Here is a 24,472-nt window from a genome sequence, read left to right as displayed (position 1 = left end):
ATTTTCTTCCTCTTCTCCGACAAATACCATCGGTCGGGTATGTGTGTGTGTGTGTTTGTTTGCAGCCTTTCTCAACAGCTTCAAAAATCGACCCGAAAATATTTCATTGCTGTTGCTTGCTGCTATGTGAAAGCAGGAAGCGTATTCTGCTTCTTCACTAATTGGTAACATCGTTAAGACCAGACGAGGAGTTAACCTTATGGTTAAATGCCGATTTTATTACCTCGAATAAATAGCGATTTAGAACACGAAATCCACATAACCTTTGTGGGAGTTCCTTACCTATCGTGAAGTTTTGAAAGATTGTTGTTGTTTTTGCTGTTAATTTCCAGTTCAAATAGGGAAATGAATTGAATTGTAATTCACAACATTTTTGGATTGGGAAATTAGGGTGTGGGGAGGAAAAGAGTGTGAAGGTTATAAAAAATATAAAAATCATTCCAAAATATAATTTAGCGGCGGAATGCCTTCACAAAACGGTAAATTACCGTATTTTTTTGTGTTTCCAAACTCAAAAATACTCTTTAGAAGACCTATAGGACGTATGAAGGCCTTGGTACATAAGCTGCTTTGCCTGGTTGCCTTGCTTTTCTGCATCATTTTTGACATAATTTTTATTATGAGGCCAAGCAAATTTCGAACTGGGTTGCCCTTTTCTTCTTTATTCTTTTATCAGAAACAAGCAAAGTAACCAGGCGAGGCAACTAGTCTATAGTTCAACTGTCTTTCAAAAGCACTTTCATCCAGAAAAGGGTCTCCGAAAGAAATACCACGTTTTCGCTAACAACTGAAAAAATTGCCAGGGATTGGACCAATGGCCCACCCTTTGCCAGGCGGACTTGCTGGTCATTGCATCGCTGTGCCCGTCCAATCGGCAGGATATGTTTGCAAAAAGAGTTGATATTCCACATTTACATGGCGTAGGGTATCGCACAAAGAGATGTGCCAATTTTTGTGGAGCAAAGCTGTTTTCCTTATTGGAAATAATGATGACACTACCTCCATGCCACCTTTCCATTTATTGATTCATTGTTTTTGTTGTGTTAGTGGCGACACTGGTCAACTTCATACCTGTTGCCCAAAACTTCTCATCATAACATACATGGCGTAGGGTATCGCACAAAGAGATGTGCCAATTTTTGTGGAGCAAAGCTGTTTTCCTTATTGGAAATAATGATGACACTACCTCCATGCCACCTTTCCATTTATTGATTCATTGTTTTTGTTGTGTTAGTGGCGACACTGGTCAACTTCATACCTGTTGCCCAAAACTTCTCATCATAATTGGTATGTTCATCCTTCTTACCCACAATAATTAAAATTTTTGAAGAACAACCAATGGAATAACAACAACATTTACATATATAATGCACAAGATGTTGTAGATATGTATTTGATAAAATTATAATACCCTGAAGAGGCAAAGAAAACAAAATTCTGTTTATATCAGTGTAATGATGAAGTGGATGTCATTATCTTCCCATTCATAGATGATGGACTAATTCAAGTTACTATAAAGTATCCAAGCAGGTTTCAAAGGATGGAACCTCAACTACAATAACCTTACAAACTGCTGTGAAAGCTCCAGCCAAAGAAACCTCTGTTGAGCCACTGGCTCACCTGCAAACAAACCGTAGATAGATGTTATAAAGGATGATTTTATGACTCGAGTCAAACCCTTAGCCAAAGGAAAGTAAGAGCAAGCACAAGAAGAATTCATATCTGATAATACATCCACCCAATCTTCAGATAAAAGTTATATGCAAATCTTTTCGTGGGGGCGGAATCAGCGAATGTTAATGATCACGATGGTAGGGTGGAGCGAAAACTCCAAAGACAATCTAAAGAGAAAAAGAAGTTGATTCATTAGCATCATATTTCAAGATTTTTCGCTCGTTCACATACGTTGGCAAAGAGACCTATACTTAATCAGATCCCTTAATATTTTGCCTCATCCTGGCAACACTCTTTGAAGGAGACAACATCAAAGACAACTGTTGAAGTAGATCCAGGACAGAGGTCGGTTCCAAAATACATTTCAACACAGAGTCGACAACGAATATGGTCAGTTTGATGTCATATGGTGTAATTTTTTCTCTGGTTGAAGAGAATTAAGGAAATAATAAGAAGTATGCACAAGTATGTGGAGGTTGGGCTGAGGGTTGCAAAGACAACTTTAAGAAGAAATGAAGATTGTTCACTAATACAAGGTTTTCTTATGGAAACCCTAGGTCTTCTTATAAAACACCTAGTAGTGTTCTTGTCGAAGAGAGTTCCTTTAGAAAACCGGTACATCTTTTCATAGAAGATCAGTAGGTCCTCTCATAGAAGGCCAGTACATCTCCTCAAAGAAAATCTTCTCATGGAATACCTGTAGGCCTTCTTACCTGACCTTTGTGAAATAGAAGATTTCCTTTAGAAGACCACTAGTCCTTTCATAGAAGATAAGTAAATATTCTCATAGAAGAAGAACGGAAGGTCCTATCATAGAAGACGACCGGTAGAACTTTTCACAGAAGACCGGTAGGTTTTCCTTTAAAAGACTGGAAGGTCTTTTTACAGAAGACCTGCAGGTCTTCTCATAAAATAGCAGTAGGTCGGTATTCTGATAGAAATCTAGTAAGCCTTCTCAAAGCAGACCAGTAGGTCTTCTCATAGAAGACCAGTAGGTTTTCGCATAAAATATCAGTAGTCACTAGGTCTTCTCAAAGAAGACCTGTAGGTCTTCTCAAAGAAGACTTGTAGGCCTTCTCAAAGAAGTCCTGTAGGTCTTCTCAAAGAAGACACCTTATAAAGGAACAGTAGGTCCACTTATAAAAGACCATTACACCAGTAGGTCTTCCCATAGAATACCAGTAGGTCTTCTAATAGAAGACCTGTAACCAGTTTTCATAGTAGACCAGTTGATCTTCTCAAAGAAGAGCAGTAGGTATTCTCATAAAAGAATAATAGGACTTTCTATATAAGACCAGTAGGTCATGTTATATAAGATCTTTTGGCTATTCTATATGAGACCTGTATATGAGAAGTCCTGTAGATCTTCTCAAAGAAAACCTGTAAGTGTCCTTAAAGAAGATCTGTCGGTCATCTTATAGAAGGCCAGTAGGTATAGATGATTTGTAGGCCACCTTACAGAAGACATGAAGGTCAACTTATAAAATACCTGTAGGTCTCTTTATAGAAGACATGTAGGTCAACTTAGAAAATACCTATAGGTCTCTTTATAGAAGACCTGTAGGTCTTCTTCTAGAAGACCTGTAGATCTTCTTATAGAAGTCTTTTAGGCATAGAAGACCTGTAGGTCTCCTTATACAGGACCTATACGTCTTCATATAGAAGACCTGAATGTCTTCTTATAGAAGGCCTGTAGGTCTTCTCATATAATACCTGTAGGTCTTATTATAGAAGGCCTGTAGGTCTCTTATAGAGGACCCGTTTGGTCTTCTTTTAGAAGACCTGTTGGTCTTCTTATGGAAGACCTGTAGGTCTTCTTATAGAGGACCTTTAGGTCTTCTTATAGAAGACCTCTTGGTCTTTTTATACCCTCAGCATTTATGCTAACGAGGGTATATACACTTTCATACGGGCAAAATGTGCCTCATCGAAATAATGGTTTTAGACCCCAAGTGTGTTTGGACGAAATGTGTTTCAGACAATTTGGAGTCGATTGAGCAATGTCCGTCCGTCTGTCTGGCGATAACGCTCGAACGGATAAACCGATTCGGTTCAAATTTTGGCTTTAGTAATATTTTACCCAAACTTAGTTTATGTTCGAAGATGAGCTATATCGGTCCACTCCTTCCGGTACCTCCCCCACAAAAGTTCGAAAATGTTCGGAACATTTGTGCGCACGATAACTCTTGAAGGGAGTAACCGATTTGGTCCGTACTTTGCACATCGTGAAACGTGTACCAGACTTAACTATGGTTTTAATGTGGACTCAATCGGTCCACTCCTTCGGGTACCTCCCACACAAAAGTTCGGAAAAATTCAGTATAGGGCCATCTCTCGAATCGTCTTGATTTTTGTTTTAGCTACTTGTATTCACTGCCCTCCATACGACGATACAAGTTTCATCAGGGGCAAGTCCATACTTCCAGAGAAAATAGCCTGAAAGTTGCAAAAACCCCTATGACATCGTGTGAGGTGGTTGAAGCGCAAGATAACTCTCGAACGGATCTTCCGATTCCGTCCATAATTTGGCCTTAGTAATATTTTGTCCAAACATAGTTTAAGTTTGAAGATAAGCCATATTGGTCCACTCCTTCAGGTACCTCCCCCTCACCCTAACTCTTGAAGAGAGTGGCCGAATTGGTATGTACTTTACACATCCTAATATATCTACCAGATATAGATCAGGTTTAAATATGGACTATATTTGTCCACTCCATCCGGTACCTCCCACACAAAATTTTGGATAAGTTCACCTTAAGACCTGATATCGAATCACTTTGATTTTTGTTGAAGCAACTTGCATTCGCTGCCTCAATTACGATGGTAAAAGTTTTTTAGGGGCAAGTCCATACTTCTTGAACAAACAGGAGAGATCCACTTCCATAACGGTCAATGTTAGTCCATTCCTTTCAGTATCTCCTCCGCAAAACTTTTGATATTTAATCATAATCGACATTTTTGTCGGTTCAAACTCCCTAAGGCTGAGGGCATATCTCTGTCGGCAGAGTCGACTGATACTTTTTTACTTGTTATAGAAGACCTGTTGGTCTTCTTATAGATGATTTGTTGGTCTTCTTATAGAATACATATTGGATACATGTTCTTATAGAAGACCTGTAGGTTTTCTTCTAGAAGGCCTGTAGGTATTCTTATAGTAGACCTGTAGGTCTTCTTCTAGAAGACCTGTAGGTCTTGTTATAGAAAACCTGTAAGTCTTCTTATAGAAGACCTGTATATTTTCTTATAGAAGACCTGTATATCTTCTTATAGAAGACCTGTAGGTCTTTTAATAAAAGACCTGTAAGGCTTCTTATAGAAGATCTGTTGGTCTTCTTATAGAAGACCTGTTGGTCTTCTTATCGACGACCTGTTGGTCTTCTTATGGAAGACCTGTTGGTCTTCTTATGGAAGACCTGTTGGTCTTCCTATGGAAGACCTGTAGGACTTCTTATAGAGGACCTTTAGGTCTTCCTATAGAAGACCTGTTGGTCTTCTTATAGAAGACCTGTTGGTCTTCTTATAGAAGACCTGTTGGTCTTCTTATAGAAGACCTGTTGGTCTTCTTATAGAAGACCTGTTGGTCTTCTTATAGAAGACCTGTTGGTCTTCTTATAGAATACATGTTGGTCGTCTTATAGAAGACTTGTAGATCTTCTTATGGAAGTCTTATAGGCCTTCTTATAGAGGACCTTTAGGTTTTATTATAGAAGACCTGTACGTCTCCTTATAGAAGACCTGTAGATCTTCTAATAGAAGTCTTATAGGTCTTCTTATAGAAGACTTATAGGCCTTCTTATAGAAGACTTGTAGGTCTTCTTATAGAGGACTTACAATATTTCTTCATATATAAGACCTATAGGTCTTTATATTTAAGTCTTATATGTCTTCTTATAGAAGCCCTGCACGCCTTCTTTTAGAAGGCCTATAGGCCTTCTTATAGAATCACTATAAGTCTTCTTATAGAGTCCCTGTATGCCTTCTCATAGAAGACCTGTAGGTCTTCTTATAGGAGACATATAGGTCATCTTATAGAAGACTTGAAAATCATGTTATAGAAAGGTTTTAAGTCTTCTCGTGGAAGTCCTGTAGGTCTTCTCACAGAAGAGGGCATAGAATACCTGTAGGTCTTCTTACAGAAATATACTTCCTTCAGAAGACCGGTAGGAGTTTTCATAGATGATCAGTGGGTCGTCGCATATAATACTTTTAGATCTTCTCAATGACGACCAGTAGGTCGTCCCCTTATATTACAGAGGATCTGTAGGCCTTCTTATAGAAGGCTTGTAGGTTTCCTTTAGTATACCTGCAGATGTACTTAAGTCTCCTTATTGAAGACCATTAGGTCTTGTTACATAAGACGTTTCTAGGCTACTAATAAAGTATGTATTTGTAGGTCTGCTTATTGAGGACTTTTAGATTTTCTTTTAGAACAATTTTCTACCTTATTACAGGTTTTAAAGGTTTTCTTCTTGAAGGAGACTTTTAGGTCTTATGGGGATAATTTTAGATCCAGGGAAGACCTTTGGTTCTTCTATAAAATATCGTTTTAAATATTTTGTCGTCAATAAGAAGACCAGTTGATCTTATTATACACAAATAGAATACCAGTAGGGCTTCTAAAAGAACCAATGGTCCTTTTTAGAATACAAGCGAAAAGTTGAAATTGATTTCCTCGCAGGAGATTAGAAGGACACTATAAAAAAAGTATTTTTTTATAGAAGGCCAGTGGTGCTTTTTGTTGAAAAATACTTTTAGAATGACTTTACTTACTTACTTAGCTGGCCCATTACAGAACATTTGTTCTATAGGCCGAACTAAGAAGAGATCTCCATTCCTCTCTATTTGTTGCTTTGCACTCTGGAATACCGCGCCTTTTCATCTCATCATCCACTTGTTTGCGCCATCTATTCCTTGGCCTGCCAATTCTGCGTGCACCGCCATGTGGCATGTATTCATACGCCTTTTTAGCGGGTTCATCATCGCTCATTCTTTTGATATGGCCTAGCCAACGCAATCGCTGCTTCTCGATACGTTTAACAATATTGATGTCGTTGTATAGCAGATACAGCTCGTGGTTCATGCGACGTCGATATTCACCGTCAACGCAGATTGGTCCGTAGATCTTTCGAAGAATTTTTCTCTCAAACACACCAAGCACTGCCATGTCTGCTTGCGCAAGTACCCAGGCTTCGGAGCCATACATCAGCACGGGTAGTATCAGTGTTTTGTAGAGCGTTATTTTTGTTTGACGAGATGTGGCTTTGTTTTTAAACTGCTTACTTAATCCAAAGTAGCATCTGTTGGCCAATACAATTCTTCTTTTTATTTCACAACTGATGTCGTTTGTTGTGTTGACGGAGGTGCCGAGGTAGACGAAGTCTTTTACTACCTCAATATTATAGGAACCAACTTCCACAGTCGGTCCGAGCTCAATGGACGCATTGCGCGTCGACACCATCAACTTGGTCTTCTCACCGTTTACCGCCAGACCCACTTTAGCAGATTCTCCTTCGACCTTTATAAAGGTATCAGTTACTTCTTTTACTGATCGACCCATGATGTCTATATCATCAGCATAAGCAAGTAACATGTGACTATTGGTGTAGATTGTGCCACTTCTTTTGACGTTTGCCTCTCGTATAACCTTTTCTAGCAGGATGTTGAAGAGGTCACACGAAAGGCTGTCTCCTTGTCTGAAACCTCTTTTGGTACCAAACTCTTCGGAGAGGTTCTTTCCTATTTTAACTGAGGACCTCGTGTCAGTTAAAGTCATTTTACAAAGCCGGATGAGCTTTGCGGGAATACCAAATTCAGACATGGCTTGGAATGCCTTTGAGCGCAGCGGACTGTCGAAGGCTGCTTTATAATCGACAAAAAGGTGGTAGGTGTCGATCTGCATCTCTTGGGTCTTCTCCAGGATTTGCCGCAGGGTAAATATCTGGTCAATGGTGGACTTGCCAGGTCTAAAGCCGCATTGGTATGGTCCAATAATCTCGTTGACCATTGGCTTTAGTCGTTCGCACAATATCCCTGACACGATCTTGTAGGCAATAGGGAGTAGACTTATGCCCCTATAGTTAGAGCATACAGTCTTATCTCCCTTCTTGTGGACGGGGCACAGGATACTCAGGTTCCAATCGTCGGGTACTCGTTCTTCCTGCCAGATGGTGCTAACTAGCTGATGAATACACCTTATCAGCGTGTCGCCTCCGGTTTTGAACAGCTCGGCTGGTAAGCCATCGGCCCCTGCTGCCTTATTATTCTTCAGCCGATTTATTGCTGTCTCTACCTCATCTTGGCTGGGCGGTATACATTCAATACCATCTTCTGGGATTGGGACTGTGGTATCTTCGTCGTCTTCGCTGCTATTGGATACCAACAGATTTGAAAAATGTTCTTTCCATATCCTGAGTACACTATCTGTATCAGTTACCAAATTACCTTGCTGGTCTCTACAGGAGGATGTGCCTGTACCAAAGCCATCAGTTTGATGCTTGACTCTTTGGTAGAATTTTCGGACTTCATTCTGGCTCCTGTACATCTCGATTTTTTCACACTCCCGCTTTTCCATCTCTCTCTTTTTCCTGCGGAAAAGACGTTTCTCCTCTCTCCTTTTCTCCCTGTATCTCTCTCGTGCGCTACGCGTTGCTACGGATTGTAAAGTAGCCTTATATGCCGCATTTTTCTCTTCGGTGGCAGCACGACACACCTCATCATACCATGGATTCCTTGGTGGAGGTCTCTGGTATCCAAGTATGGATTTTGCGGCTGTTTGCATGGAGTGGGCAATGCTTTGCCATTGCGCTGATATGTTATCGGGATGAGGAGGGCTTTGATTAAGCAATTGGGCTAGTTGAGTGGAATATGCTGTGGCTATCTGTTGTGATTGCAGCTTACCGATGTCTAACTTTCGTGTTGTGTCCGTTCGTACTTTGTTTGCTACGTTTAAGCGGGTGTGTACCTTTGCTGCAACAAGGTAGTGGTCCGAATCAATGTTTGCGCCTCGGAACGATCGTACATCCAACACGCTCGATGAATGTCTTCCATCTATCACAACATGATCAATTTGGTTTCTTGTTTTCTGATCTGGAGACAGCCAGGTGCCCTTATGAATATCGAGATGATTAAATCTGGTACTGCTAACTACCATGTTTTTTGCAGCTGCAAAGTCTATCAGTCTCATACCATTGTCAGATGTTTCACTGTGGAGACTGAATTTCCCGACTGTTGGGCCAAAGATATTCTCCTTTACAATTTTGGCATTAAAATCGCCTAGAATGATTTTAATGTCATGGGCAGGGCAACGGTCATATGTTTCTTCTAAGCGCTCGTAAAATATATCTTTGGTCTGTTCGTCTTTTTCTTCAGTGGGAGCATGAGCGCAAATAAAGCTGATGTTGAAGAATTTAGCTTTTATTCGAAAAGCAGCAAGTCTTTCATTCACTGGAGTGAAGCTGGATACAAGATGTTTTAGTCTCCGACTAACTACGAATCCACAACCAAACTCATGCTTTACGTCATGGCAGCTATAATACAGTGCGTCACCTTTAGGTGTTGTTGTGACGCCTTTCCCAATCCATCGTATTTCCTGTATGGCAGTAATATCGGTCTTGTACTTTTCAAGTACGTCTGCCAATGTGAAGACTGCACCTTCTCTATAAAGAGTGCGAACATTCCAGGTGCAGATTCGCAGATCATGGTCCTTAAAACGTTTGCGGGGTTCGTCAACTTTAGAGGGGTTTGTTTTTCTTTTCTTTCGTTTTTTCATAGTAGGCTGTTTTTTCTAGCCCGACGCCCAAACCCAAGTTTTTAACGTTCTTATGGGTGAACGCGCGGCACATGTTAGCTCACTACCTTTAACGGGTGTTAAAGGCAGTTCCCCAGGTGACACCACGGGGAGGTCAGTGTCCACTTGGGATGAAAGAGGGACCAAGATAAATCCTGGGCTTTGCCATGTTAAAACCGGTCAGGACCGTTCCTTGGTATCTTCCATCCCCTACGTCACCCATTAGAATGACTTTAGATCTTCTTTTTGAAGAATTCTAGACGATTTTATGGACCTATAGATTTTCTTGTAGAAGACCAGTAGGTCTTCTTATAAGGGGTTTATTTCATAAAAAAGACAACTAAGGAGGCCAGAATTTCTTATTGGTGATTACAAGTAGTCCTTTTAGAAGATAAGCAGATCTTCTCTTAGAAATTCATTTTGTCTTATTGAACATTGCCTCATGCCGAAACTAAGTTGGCAAACTACACCTGCACTTCCCTTGCCATCAGACAATTTTTCATTTATTCATTGATTTGCAGCCTGACAAGTTACCACCTCCTTCAAATCGCACCCACCCACACACATATCCTTTTATTACCACCGCTACTGCTACTGTTGTTATAATTTATATTTATTTGAATGACTTTTTTTCAAATAAAATTCTCAACCATAAACCAAACCGTAACAAATTCTTGAATCAACCGCACACACACTCACACTAAAATTGTCGTGTCGTAACCATAAAAAATATGTATCAATTTGATTAGGGAGGGGTTGGGGTGAACGGATGTAAGCTGCTGCTGTTGCTGTATGCCACTGATGTTTAGCGACAGCTTACAAACAAAATGTAAATATTTAATTTTGTGACAGTGGAACGAATAGGATTAGCAATGCGTGTGTCGTGCCATCCAAAAGTGGCCCTGAACGGGAGAGAGGCACTTGCACGTCTTGGCTTTCGAGATTAAATCAATGACAAATAATCGGAACCCGCAAAATTTGCAAAATTTGTTACAGAACATAAAAAGCCGGTCATGTTGCATACGTGGTGTTCTGAGCTGGACGAACAAGTGTGTGGGCACTAACAAAAAGTTTTGCCAAAATTCTTCTATGTGACCACTTGTAATGGTGGATATTAACCACCGATTAGCTTAGAAGAAAAATGACAAAGAATTCCCAGGGTTTAGATGAGATGAGAATATTGATATTAAGATTTTGCAATTTGTCGAGGAGCTTTAGGATTTCCAATACTTTAGGGAGGAATGGTTTTTATTACTGGCCACAACGTATGTTTTTTTTTTTGGTTGGTGTTATTGACCAGCCACCTGTCTGTCCGCTCGATTGTCTCCCGTCTGGGCATTTAAACATTTGAAATGCTTAAATACTTTTTAATCAGATTATCATCTTAAGAAGGAAGGAATAGCCAGCCGTATAACAGAGTAGACACCAAAAACAACAACAAATGGTTATTGAACGAATGTTGTCTACCATTTCTCTTGGTGGTGTCCGGTGGTGGACGACCCGAACGTGTGTGTGAAGAACATGGCTTTTTGGGTATTACATATGTTTGTGGAGCACCTTTTCCTTGTTGTTGTTGCTGTTTTCTATTATGGCATTTCTACTGTGGGGATTTGAATATTTTCTATAGTTTGTTATACTTGGATTTTTCAATAGGGGTGTTAGGGGATAAAGGGAGGAGGAAAACAGAATAAAAAAGACATGGCGCTAAAGCAAATGTCAATGACTTTTTAATGTGATGTGACACAATTCAAGAAGCTTTAACGATATCTAGGAAGCCTAAAAGCCTCCTCCAATGTATCTCTATTCTTTACCATCAAAAAATCTCCTATAAACTGAAGTTATTTTAAAAAATGCCTGCAAGAGAATAAGAATTATTCACAGGACAACTCCGGACAACTTTCGTACCGTATATCAGTTCAAATCGACAGCCACGATGTGAGCCGGTTGATTGAGGTTTGCAAGGTCAACTTTAAAAAGAAATGAAGATGGTCTACCATTACAGAAGACCAGTATAACTTCTTCTAGAAGACAAGTAGGATTTCTTATAGAAGACTACTTATAAAAGACCAGAAGGGCTTTTTGTATATGGACAGCAGAGTTCTACTAGAAAATGCAAGTCTTCTTTAAAAAGGTCAGTAAGTCTTTATATTATTAAGAACCAGTAGGATTTCTTATAGAACATTATGTTTTCTTATAGAAGTCCTGTGGATCTTCATATATAGTATGTTTACTCTTGTTATAGAAGACAAGCTGGTCTTCTCGTAGAAGACCAGTAGTCAGCGTGCAATTCTACATCGACATAGCCATGTCCGTATGTGGAAATAGTTCTAGCGTCCGAACGGATTTTTTGTATATAACTTCGTTTTCGTTCCAAATTGTATGTAATTTGTCATTTAGGGTTTCCAGTGGTAAAAATAACTTCTCCAAAACATTTTGGCATGTTTCCACGTTTTGGAATAACCCCCATACAACGGTGTGTCCGATATCAAGTATTTTGAAGTTTTTATCGACGTTGTTGGTCGTAGTTTTGACATGATTTGTACATTTAGGGTTCATAGTGGCCAGAAAACTTCTGCACCAAAAACTGTGGACATATGTCCATCAAAAGTTATATAGTCCAAGCGCACTTCTAAGGCTATAATATGAAAATTTCTTAAAGAATTTGTTAGAACAAGGATTTCTTATAAAAAGCTGCCGGAAGGCCCCTAAAGGGCTATAATGGTGTATTTTATAAAAACATCTCGTAGAGAATCACAATGTATACAACGGTGGAACTTGTAATGTTATACTTAAGGATCCCCTAAATCCGCAAACGTGAAGTTTTTTTTTAATTTTTTTCTATACGACATCTAAAGCTGCGAATACGTCATTTTTTGGAGGACTTATAAGTTTACAAATGTACAACTTTTATGAAATGTTCAGGACGACCTCTCAGTCTAAACACAAGAGTACCTCTCGGACTAAAAAATACTATTTTTATTATTAATACTATTTTTAAGGCTGCATACCTGAAATTTGTAAGATTTTTTCTACAGAACCTCTAAAGCTGCGAATAAGCCATTTTTTCTGCAGACCTACTAAGACTACAAATGTGGAACTTTAAAGAATTTTCCTCAAGCTAAATACAGGATAACCTCTCAAGCTAAAAATGTTGAAAGTTTTAAGGAAACTTTCTGGAGGACATCCAAAGCTACAAACGAATGTTATATAAAGAAGTCCTCTGTAGGTATTCTGAGGGCTCTTTCGTTGCCTGTAAAAGACCTCAAGAGGTCCTCTGTTGCCTATAAAGGAATTCGAGAAGCCTTTTTTTGTCTTTAGAAGAACTCAAGCGGTTTTTTGTTGTGCATGGATGACCTCTAGAGGTCTTCTGCATATAGATATCTTTTGTTGTATATAGAAGACCGCAAGTCGTTTCGTGTTATCTAGGGAAGAGCTCTAGAGATCTTATGTTGTCTATAGAATACCTCAAGACATCTTTTGTAGTCTTCAGACGACCTCAAGACGTCTTCTGTTGTTAATAGAAGACTTCAAGTGGTTTTCTGTTGTCTATGGAAGACCTCTAGAAGTCTTCTGCTGTCTGTAGTTAATATAGGAGGTCTTTTGTTGCCCATAGAAGACCTCAGGAGATATTCTGTTTCCTACAGAAGACCTCTAGATGTCTTTGTTGCCAATCGAACATATAGAAGAACACAATCGGTTTTCTGTTGACTATGGATGACTTCTAGAGGTCTTCTGTTGCTCATAGATGACCCCAGGGGGCCTTTTTGCCTATAAAAGACATCAAGAGGCCTTCTGTTCCCTATAAAAGACCTCAAGAGGTTTTTTGTTGTTTATGGAAGACCTCTAGAGGTCTCCTGTTGCCTATAGAAGACCTCAAGATATCTTTTGTTGTATATAGAAGACCTCGAGTGGTTTCTTGTTATCTATGGAAGACCTATAGAGATCGAGAAGCCTTCTTTTATCTTAAGAAGAGCTCAAGAGATCTTATGTTGTCTATAGTAGACCTCAAGAGACCTTTTGTTGTATTTGGAAGACCTCAAGAGGCCTTCTGTTGCCTATAAAGGACATCAAGAAGCGTTATTTTGTCTATAGGAGAACTTAAGTGAATTGTTGTGCTCTACGGGAAACCTCTTCTGCCTTCTGTTATCTATAGGTGACATAGGAGGTCTTCTGTTGCCCATAGAAGACCTCAGGAGATATTCTGTTTCCTACAGAAGACCTCTAGATGTCTCTGTTGCCAATCGAACATATAAAAGAACACAATCGGTTTTCCGTTGCCTATGGAAGACCGATAGAGGTCTTCTGTTGCTCATACAAGACCTCAGGAGGCCTTATTTTGCTTATAGAAGACCTCAAGAAGCCTTCTGTTCCCTATAGAAGACCTCAAGAAGGCCTTCTGTTTTCTATATAAGACCTCAGGAGGGCTTCTGTGAGGCCTTAAGTGATTTTCTGTTGCCAGTGGAAGACCTCTTGCAACGTAAATATGTGTATTCGTTTGTATAACTTTTTCAGTTATCTGATTCTGTTTTCTCTGTTTTCAGATTAAGAATTCTGCAACCTTAACTGGGTGCGATAAATAATCAGGAGGCGATTCTATCGTATCATCAATTCGGCCCCTATATGAATGGAGCAACACCTTCGTCCGGATCTTAACTGGGTTAAAACCACTCGTGTTTGCCTTGACAGCCGGCGTTCTTCTGCTGCGATGGTACCCCACTTTACCTATGTACTGCCTGCGCAACTGTATCAGTGTGAATGCTATTTAGGCCTGTCTGATAGGCTCGTTCATCTAGAGATTATCGTTTGTGCCATTGGACCTCTCGCTCTCTCTCTCTTTCTCTAGATCATGAAGACCTCTATCGACGTGTCTGGGTGGGGAAGCCTCTGCTCTAAATTGAGGCATCCATGCTCACGGCAGCCAACTCCAAGCCGTTATTACATCGGCAACAGTAGGTGGCTTCTATAAAATAGAGACCACCGTAGGAGGCTTCTATAGAATAGAAGACCGCCGTAGGGGGCTTCTATAGAATAGAAGACCACCGTAGGGGGATTCTATCGAATAGAAGACCACAGTAGGGGGCTTCTATAGAATAGAAGACCACAGTAGGTGGCTTCTATAAAATAGGAGACCACCGTAGGAGGCTTCTATAGAATAGAAGACCACCGTAGGGGGCTTCTATAGAATAGAAGACCACAGTAGGTGGCTTCTATAAAATAGGAGACCACCGTAGGAGGCTTCTATAGAATAGAAGACAACCGTAGGGGGCTTCTATAGAATAGAAGACAACCGTAGGGGGCTTCTATAGATTAGAAGACCACCGTAGGGGGCTTCTATAGATTAGAAGACCACCGTAGGGGGCTTCTATAGAATAGAAGACCACCGTAGGGGGTTTCTATAGAATAGAAGACAACTGTAGCGGGCTGCTATAGAATAGCAGACCACCGTAGGGGGCTTCTATAGAATAGAAGAGCATCGTAGGGGGCTGCTATAGAATAGAAGACCATCGTAGGGGGCTTCTATAGAATAGAAGACCCCCGTAGAGGACTTCTATAGAATAGAAGACCATCGTAGGGGGCTTCTATAGAATAGAAGACCCCCGTAGAGGACTTCTATAGAATAGAAGACCACCGTAGATGCTCCTACACAATTGAAGACCACCGTAGGCTTCTATAAAATAGAAGACCATCGTAGGGGGCTTCTATAGAAAAGAAGACCACCGTAAGGGGCTTCTATATAAAGAAGACCACCGTAGGGGGCTTCTATAGAATAGAAGACAACCGTAGGGGGCTTCTATAGAATAGAAGACAACCGTAGGGGGCTTCTATAGATTAGAAGACCACCGTAGGGGGCTTCTATAGATTAGAAGACCACCGTAGGGGGCTTCTATAGCATAGAAAACCACCGTAGGGGGTTTCTATAGAATAGAATACCACCGTAAGGGGCTTCTATAGAATTGAAGACCACAGGTAGGTGGCTACTATAAAATAGAAGACCACCGTAAGGGGCTTCTATAGAAGGGAAGACCACAGTAGGAGACTTCTATAGAAGAGAAAACCACTGTAGGGGGTTTCTATAGAATAGGAGACTACCGTAGGGGGCTTCTATAGAATAGAAGACCATCGTAGGGGGCTTCTATAGAATAGAAGACCACCGTAGGGGGCTTCTATAGAATAGAAGACCACCGTAGGGGGCTTCTTTGGATAGAAGACCGCCGTAGGGGGTTTCTATAGAATAGAAGACTACCGCAGGGGGCTTCGGTAGATAGAAGAAGACCACAGTGGGGGGCTGCTTTAGAATAGAAGACCACCGTAGGGGACTGCTTTAGAATAGAAGACCACCGTAGGGGACTTCTATAGAATAGAATACCAGAAGACCACCGTAGGGGACTTCTATAGAATAGAAGACTACCGTAGGGGGCTTCTATATAAGAGAATAGTCCCCTACGGTGGTCGACTTCTCTAGAGTAGAAGACCACCGTATGGGGTTCCTCTATAAAAAACATCGTACGCGTATTCTATAGAATATCTTCACGTAGATATATCCATTTGGTTATGTGGAAATGCAATATATTTCCCATATCGAAATTTCCAAACCAATGAAAATTTCCCTCCACCCATTTCTGATGCACTTTGAACAAAATTAATCATAAATTATGTTTTATTTACAAAAAACAAATTAATATTTTTTAAAAAGTTGTCAAACATTTTGTGGCTTTGCGTCGTACAATGTTTGACTTTTTATTCCAGCTGTCAGGCAATAAAAGTTATGGCAATAATCGTTGGGCGGCGTTAGACACCGTCACTGTCAGTTTACAACATCATTGAAGTCAAGTCGCGTGGCGGTTATCATAAGCAGCCACTAAGCTTTTCAACACCAACCAAACAAACACCCAAACCAGCCACTCTCAGACAGATAAACAGTCAGTCAGTTAGTGAGTTCCATAGTTCGGACCATACGGAACAACAAATGGCAACAAATAGACAACAAAACGCGCAATAATAAAAAAAAGAACAAATTTATGTGCACCAGCAATTGTTTTTTATGCCAGAGCTGCTGCTGATACTGCATGCATGTCATCACATCGTCATCGGGTTAGAAAACCTCCCCCTGAGGCATAAATCACTTTAATAAAATTTAAATATTCACACGCGACACTGCTACCCGCTTACATTGGCACTCTTTATGTTTTAATGCAGCATCCCAAAACGAGAGAGGGAGGGTTGGATGGTTGACAAAATCAGTAAGTCAACCAAGCAGGCAGGCAGGCGGTGTTCCAGCAACACCCACAACATGTTGGTAACAAATTTTTATTGTTATTGTCTAATTACCCTACAATGGGTGGGTGAATGCAAATATGTTAAGACTGCTTGGGTTTAACAACTTCTTCTTGAAATATAAAACCACAATCTGGAGTATTTTTCCTTCAAAGGATTTAAAAAAGTCGAATTTTCTTGAGAAAGAAGACATTATTTTTACCCAAAACTTTTTGATAAATAAATGTTATTTGAGAAAAAGAGAGATTTTTCTATAGAACTTTCATTGCAAAAGGGCTCAGATTTCAACGGAAATAATTTTTCCAATGGAATTTATCTTAAGTCTTTATTTATGCTTCAAGCAATTCCCAGTTTTAGATGAGAAATGTGAAGGAAATGGCAACCTATTCATACCTGCTGCAAAATTGAATATTTTGGAAAACACGCTTTTTCGCTTTTCTATAGAAAACGTAGTTGAAATGATGGATCCTCAGAAAAACTAACACACATGTAGCTACCCCTTAAGTCGATCCCATTTCAAGCACCACTGTTTAAGCTTTTGAAACAATTGAAATAAATTCCAAATTAAAAATACTTGAACGTGTTGCGGTCGTAATGCTAATTCGACAAAAGCCTACACGTCACATTCAACCCCTCACCTTCTTAATGAATTGAGAATCGGCGGTGTATTAAGACACTAAATTGTATTTATTCTACCACAAGTTAAGGCGACCACATGTTTATTTGCTTGCAAACTCCTGATTCAATTTGGAAACATTAAAAGCCTGGTCACAGAAACTTTCGCCCAGAATCAACATTGATTTTTAGGCAACGCACACGGAAAGGAAAAGAAAATCACTTGTGTACACTACGCTACGCTACAACTACATCCATGGGATAATGATTACAAATCTCAATTCTTGGACATGAACAGAACAGCAAAAAAACATCCACCATTCATCCATCCATCCACCCCCTCAAATAGAGGCCAACAACATTCTTAAACACGTTGTCAAACATCATCTACGAGAAAATAATACCACCAGTCATTAGAACGAGAATCACAGGGTGGGAGGAGGTTAATATTCTCAGTTTTCCATACACGAAAGCAAAGCAAGACAACAGCCCGGCTCACTCTCCATGTTTAACATTTTTGATGTTGATTTGATTTGCAGCAGCAATCTAAAAAGTCAATAATCCGACACACAACTTTGGAATACAAAACATCTGAAACACTAGTTCCGATTTACCACTCACTGCTGCTAGCCACAATATCAAATACTTAAGGGCACTGAATGTTTGTGGTTAGGCCAAAAGAAAAAGTAAACAGAAATTAAGCCGAGATAAGAGTCGGGAAATTAAGAGCTATCGCATTAATGGCATAACTTTGGTGACATATGTTGTTATATGGTGTCTCACTTGAAACTGTCAAGGATTTGATGATAATCCTTGCTATTATTTGACAATCTTTTCGTGGTTTGGAAGATTTCAAAAAGCGTTAGGAGGCAATAAACTGTTCGAACCATTAGCTTAACGGTCATTTTACTCTTTAAGCCGAAAAGAAAAGAAACTGCTATGGTGAAGTCGAAGGCCCTGTTTCATAAACTACACTTTCAGGGTCTTCTATTCTAAGGAAGCACCTCAACGTGGTCGTATACCCTATAGTGGTCTCCTATTCTATAGAAGCCACCTACGGTGGTCTTCTATTCTATAGAAGCCACCTACGGTGGTCTTCTATTCTATAGAAGCCACCTACGGTGGTCTTCTATTCTATAGAAGCCACCTACGGTGGTCTTCTATTCTATAGAAGCCACCTACGGTGGTCTTCTATTCTATAGAAGCCACCTACGGTGGTCTTCTATTCTATAGAAGCCACCTACGGTGGTCTTCTATTCTATAGAAGCCACCTACGGTGGTCTTCTATTCTATAGAAGCCACCTACGGTGGTCTTCTATTCTATAGAAGCCACCTACGGTGGTCTTCTATTCTATAGAAGCCACCTACGGTGGTCTTCTATTCTATAGAAGCCACCTACGGTGGTCTTCTATTCTATAGAAGCCACCTACGGTGGTCTTCTATTCTATGGAAGCCACCTACGGTGGTCTTCTATTCTATAGAAGCCACCTACGGTGGTCTTCTATTCTATGGAAGCCACCTACGGTGGTCTTCTATTCTATAGAAGCCACCTACGGTGGTCTTCTATTCTATGGAAGCCACCTACGGTGGTCTTCTATTCTATAGAAGCCACCTACGGTGGTCTTCTATTCTATGGAAGCCACCTACGGTGGTCTTCTATTCTATAGAAGCCACCTACGGTGGTCTTCTATTCTATGGAAGCCACCTACGGTGGTCTTCTAATCTATAGAAGCCACCTACGGTGGTCTTCTATTCTATGGAAGCCACCTACGGTGGTCTTCTATTCTATAGAAGCCACCTACGGTGGTCTTCTATTCTATAGAAGCCACCTACGGTGGTCTTCTATTCTATGGAAGCCACCTACGGTGGTCTTCTATTCTATAGAAGCCACCTACGGTGGTCTTCTATTCTATGGAAGCCACCTACGGTGGTCTTCTATTCTATAGAAGCCACCTACGGTGGTCTTCTATTCTATGGAAGCCACCTACGGTGGTCTTCTATTCTATAGAAGCCACCTACGGTGGTCTTCTATTCTATGGAAGCCACCTACGGTGGTCTTCTATTCTATAGAAGCCACCTACGGTGGTCTTCTATTCTATAGAAGCCACCTACGGTGGTCTTCTACTATATAGAGGCCACCTACGGTGGTCTTCTACTATATAGAGGCCACCTACGGTGGTCTTCTACTATATAGAGGCCACCTACGGTGGTCTTCTACTATATAGAAGCCACCTATGGTCTTCTACTATATAGAAGCCACCTACGGCGGTCTTCTATTCTATAAAAGCCCCCCTACGGTGGTTTTCTATTCCCAAGAAGCCACCTACGGTGGTCTTCTATTCCCAAGAAGCCACCTACGGTGGTCTTCTACTATATAGAAGCCACCTACGGTGGTCTTCTACTATATAGAAGCCACCTACGGTGGTCTTCTACTATATAGAAGCCACCTACGGTGGTCCTCTATTATATAGAAGCCACCTACGGTGGTCCTCTATTATATAGAAGCCACCTACGGTGGTCTTCTATTCTATAAAAGCCCCCCTACGGTGGTCTTCTATTCTATAAAAGCCCACCTACGGTTCTATTCCCAAGAAGCCACCTACGGTGGTCTACTATTCTTTAGAAGCCCCCCTACGGTGGTCTTCTATTCTATAAAAGCCCCCCTACGGTGGTCTTCTATTCTATAAAAGCCCACCTACGGTTCTATTCCCAAGAAGCCACCTACGGTGGTCTTCTATTCTTTAGAAGCCACCTACGGTGGTCTTCTATTCTATAGAAGCCACCTACGGTGGTCTTCTATTCTATAGAAGCCACCTACGGTGGTCTTCTATTCTATAGAAGCCATATAGAAGCCCCCTACGGTGGTCTTCTATTCTATAGAAGCCATATAGAAGCCCCCTACGGTGGTCTTCTATTCTATAGAAGCCATATAGAATCCCCCTACGGTGGTCTTCTATTCTATAGAAGCCACCTACGGTGGTCTATTCTATAGAAGCCATATAGAAGCCCCCTACGGTGGTCTTCTATTCTATAGAAGCCATATAGAAGCCCCCTACGGTGGTCTTCTATTCTATAGAAGCCATATAGAAGCCCCCTACGGTGGTCTTCTATTCTATAGAAGCCACCTACGGTGGTATTCTATTCTATAGAAGCCCCCTACGGCGGTCTTCTATTCTATAAAAGCCCCCGTACGGTGGTCGTCTATTCTATAGAATAGAAAATATATAGAAGCCCCCTACCATGATCTTCTATTCTATAGAAGCCCCCCTACAGTTGTCTTCTATTCTGTAGAAGCCCCCTACGGTGGTATTCTATTCTATAGAATCCCCTCTACGGTGGTCTTGTATTCTATAGAAGCTCGACTACGGTTGTCTTCTATTCTATAATAGAAGCCCTACGGTGGTCTTCTATTGTATAGAAGTCCCCATACGGTGGTCTCTATTCTATAGAATTATAAATTAATTTAATAAATTTCTTATAATTTTAGTGTAAAATTTAAATAAAAATCATAGCATATGTTAAGGATGACAATTCAATTAACTACTATACATCGCTAGGAGGCGCTTCTAGTATCCACAAGGAAATGGTAGCCCGAATTTCTGGTAATCATTGAAAAATGATACCTAGTCCATTGCTCTTTCATGTCTCATTCGTAAACTCGTCAATTATGCTTTAGAAACATATTCGTAAACAAGACAAACGTCAGTAATTTAATTTTGTGTTCATTTTTATCGGCTATTCTGTATTGTTCTCTTCATTCTTATTATGAGAAACTAGGAACGTTTTTAATTTTTATGTGTGATTAAACGTGCAACGTGCTTGGTAGAACGAAAAATTCATTTAATTAAGGTATTTAAAGCGTAAATTTAATGAAAACGAAGGAAAATTTATTAATTAACCATTATGTTTACTTATAGATCCTTCGTTAATGAAAACGCCCCAAACAAAGGTAATTAAAAAGGGTAGTACAACAAAAACACGTGTCAATTGTTTATCAAAGCATCCAAGAGCAACACATCAAACAGAACCCACAAATCTTTCATTTTTCGAAGTTCTCAACAAAACAAGCCTTCAACATGGGTATGGTACAGAAAAGAAAGAAGATGCACTCCGGTGATACTCACCTGCAGAGACGTTGGCGTGTACGCAATCGTACAAGAGATCTGGACCAAATCGACCAAGACCTTCAGACCCAATCTGCAGAGCTAATCAATCAACCTGTTGACTTGGAAAAGCCTGGCTTTGCACAATTCTATTGTGTCCATTGTGCCAAATATTTTATCGATGATAATGCAATGCAAACACATTTCCGTTCCAAGGTTCATAAGCGTCGTCTCAAAGCTTTGGAAGTTGAACCATATTCAATTGAAGAGTCCGAACGTGCTGCCGGTCATGGTTGTTATCAAAAGCCCAAAAAACGTAAAATGGAAACACAACCGACCAAAGAAGAAGTTAAGCTTGGAAAACGCATTAAGGTAGAAACCGTAGAGACTACGGAAGGGGGTGCGAGTACATCGAAAAAGGCAAAAACACAAAAAATGGAAACATAGAAAATGCCAAGGGGATAGGAAATACATAATTAACTTTTTTTTTTGTTAATTTCTCTAGTTTTAAGATGTATTTGAAGATTTTTGAGAAAATAAAATTAGACTTTTATGAAATAATAGATATATGTATACTGCTATATATGCGTTTTCAATAGACAAGAGACATTCTAAGGGTATTTTATAGAAAGAAGACCTCTTTATTGTTTATCTAAGCTAAATACCTAGGGTCAGAATACTTTGTATTCATAGGGCTTCCCTGTATAGAATACATTCTTCTACTTATTCTATGGACAGAAGAACTTCTGGGACTGAAAATTGGGAAAACAAGTAAGGACGAACTTGTTATACCCTACACTAGGAGTTGTATTGAAGAAAAATGGAACTATTAGTTTCCTTTCGTTATGATGAAGACTAAATACCAAATTTCAGCAAGTTGTTAATGTGCCGTTCTTTGGGGCAATTTCTCATTTTGTTTAATTTGCTGGATGGGCTTATTGACCTGTTTATCGATACAGAGTCGGCGGAAAAGGGAACTGATGAAGTTGTTTGGTGACAACTGAAACTATAGTATTCCCTACGCTCCGCCCGCAACTAATCAATTTCATATCCACTGTAAAACATTTTGTTGTTATTCAAATACTTGAATACAACAAAATATGGACTAAAGCTGAAATAAACACAAATATGTAAAATTCTGCAGTCCAACAATAAAAAACGCCAACTACCTACAAAATAAATTTCTGGAGGAAAGTTTTTAGGCTCAAAGAAGACTAAACATCAAATTTCCGATATTTCGGTAAGATAATGTGGGTAAAACCTTCAAAATACCGAAAATCAAGAGGTACGCTTCTATGGGGGATATAGGAACCCGCGGACCTATACTGATAATTCTCTTCTGGAGTATTTGATAACCGCATGGAAAACTAAATAATAAATTTCAGTCTTTCGGTGGGATATTGACGTCACAACTTTAAAATTACGAAAATCGGGAGGTACCGTTCTATGGGAGCCATATGAAGGCGTTGAACTATACCGACAAATTTTATATGGAACGTTTAATATCACAAATGAGGAACAAATATCAAATCTCAGCCATTTCGGTGGAATATTGAAGCCACTAGGGGGAAGTTTTATACCCCCAACAAAGACTAAATACCAAATTTCAGCCATTTCTGAGGAATATTGAGGCTATATGAAGGCGTGTATCTACACCGACAAATTTCATATGGAAGGTTTAATATCCCAAAATGAAGACCAAATACCAAATTTCATCTATTTCAGTGGATTATTATGGCCACAACCTTCAAAATACCGAAAATCGGGAGGTACCGTTCTATGGAGGCTATATGAAGGCGTGGACCTATTCCGACAAATTACTGGGGGAAAGTTTTATACCCCCAACAAAGACTAAATACCAACTTTCAGCCATTTCTGAGGAATATTGAGGCCACAACCTTCAAAACACTGAAAATCGGGAGGTACGTTCTATGGGGGCTATATCAAGGCGTGTATCTACACCGACCGATTTCATATGGAACGTTTAACACCCCAAAATGAAGACCAAATACCAAATTTCAGCTATTTCGGTGGATTATTGTGGCCACAACCTTCAAAAAACCGTAAATCGGGGTCCTATTGAGGCTATATGAAGGCGTGGACCTATTCCGACAAATTACTGGGGGAATGTTTTATACCCCCGACGAAGACTAAGTACCAAACTTCAGGTGTGATAATGAGGCTAAAACCTTCAAAACGCCGAAAATAGGGTGGTACAGTTCTATGGGGGGCTATATCAAATCGTAGACCGAGCACATTTGCAACCTAGGGGTAATAAAAACAAATTACACAGCTCTATCTTAAAAATTGCGGGCTGTATCTTGATTTCAACAGACGGACGGTCATGGTTATACCGTCCTAGAGTTTTGCTCTGATCAAGAATATATATACTTTATAGGGTCTCCGATAAATATTTCGATGTGTTACAAAAGGAATGACAAATTTAATTATACCCTCATAGCATATAAAAATGCACGGAAGACGTCCTAAGGGATCGATTATGGATAGCAACTCAACTATAGTTGCGTTTTCAGAAGACAAAATCAATGAGAGATGATCTGCTGGAGACAGAAATGATCTAAAACGCCTTCCAAGTGTCTTCTCTGAAGAGTTTCTAAATGTCTTCTATAGAAAAGCCCTTTCATTGACAGAAGACTTTTATAGTCTTCTAAAGAAGAAGACTTTTAAAAGGTATTTTTGAAAATAATACCTTCTAAATGCATTCTATAGACAGAAGTTCTTCTAAAGGGGTTCTATGGCAGAAGATCTTTAAATATTATTCTATGTACAGAAGCCTGAAGGTTCCTTTCATTGACAGAAGACTTTCATAGTCTTCTATAGAAGAAGACTTTTAAAAGGTATTTTTGAAAATAATACCTTCTAAATGCGTTCTATAGACAGAAGTTCTTCTAAAGCGGTTCTATGACTGAAGACCTTGTTTAGGTCTTCCCTGTACAGAAGATCTTTAAATGTTATTCTATGTACAGAAGCCTGAAGGTCCTGGGTATACAAAACTTAA

General features: G+C 39.9%; 1 protein-coding gene across 1 annotated transcript; it reads left to right on the top strand.

The window, feature by feature from the left end:
- The first annotated feature begins 21,016 nt into the window (after positions 1–21,016).
- Positions 21,017–22,016, top strand: LOC141397122 (zinc finger protein 593 homolog). The gene is made up of 2 exons (XM_073973045.1): positions 21,017–21,199; positions 21,268–22,016. The coding sequence occupies exon 2, from the start codon at positions 21,427–21,429 to the stop codon at positions 21,898–21,900; it is 474 nt and encodes a 157-aa protein (XP_073829146.1). The 5' UTR covers positions 21,017–21,199; positions 21,268–21,426; the 3' UTR covers positions 21,901–22,016.
- Positions 22,017–24,472: the final 2,456 nt, after the last annotated feature.

The sequence above is a fragment of the Musca autumnalis genome, unplaced genomic scaffold (assembly GCF_047663935.1).
Source record: "Musca autumnalis isolate F117 unplaced genomic scaffold, ASM4766393v1 scaffold_3, whole genome shotgun sequence".
Taxonomy (NCBI): Eukaryota; Metazoa; Arthropoda; class Insecta; order Diptera; family Muscidae; genus Musca; species Musca autumnalis.
The sequence above is the reverse complement of the archived record's forward strand: the minus strand, read 5'-3'. Positions and strand labels throughout refer to the sequence as shown.

Bases quoted from the DNA above. Each gene is read 5' to 3' on its own strand.
- LOC141397122 (XM_073973045.1), top strand. From the start codon at position 21,427: ATGGGTATGGTACAGAAAAGAAAGAAGATGCACTCCGGTGATACTCAC.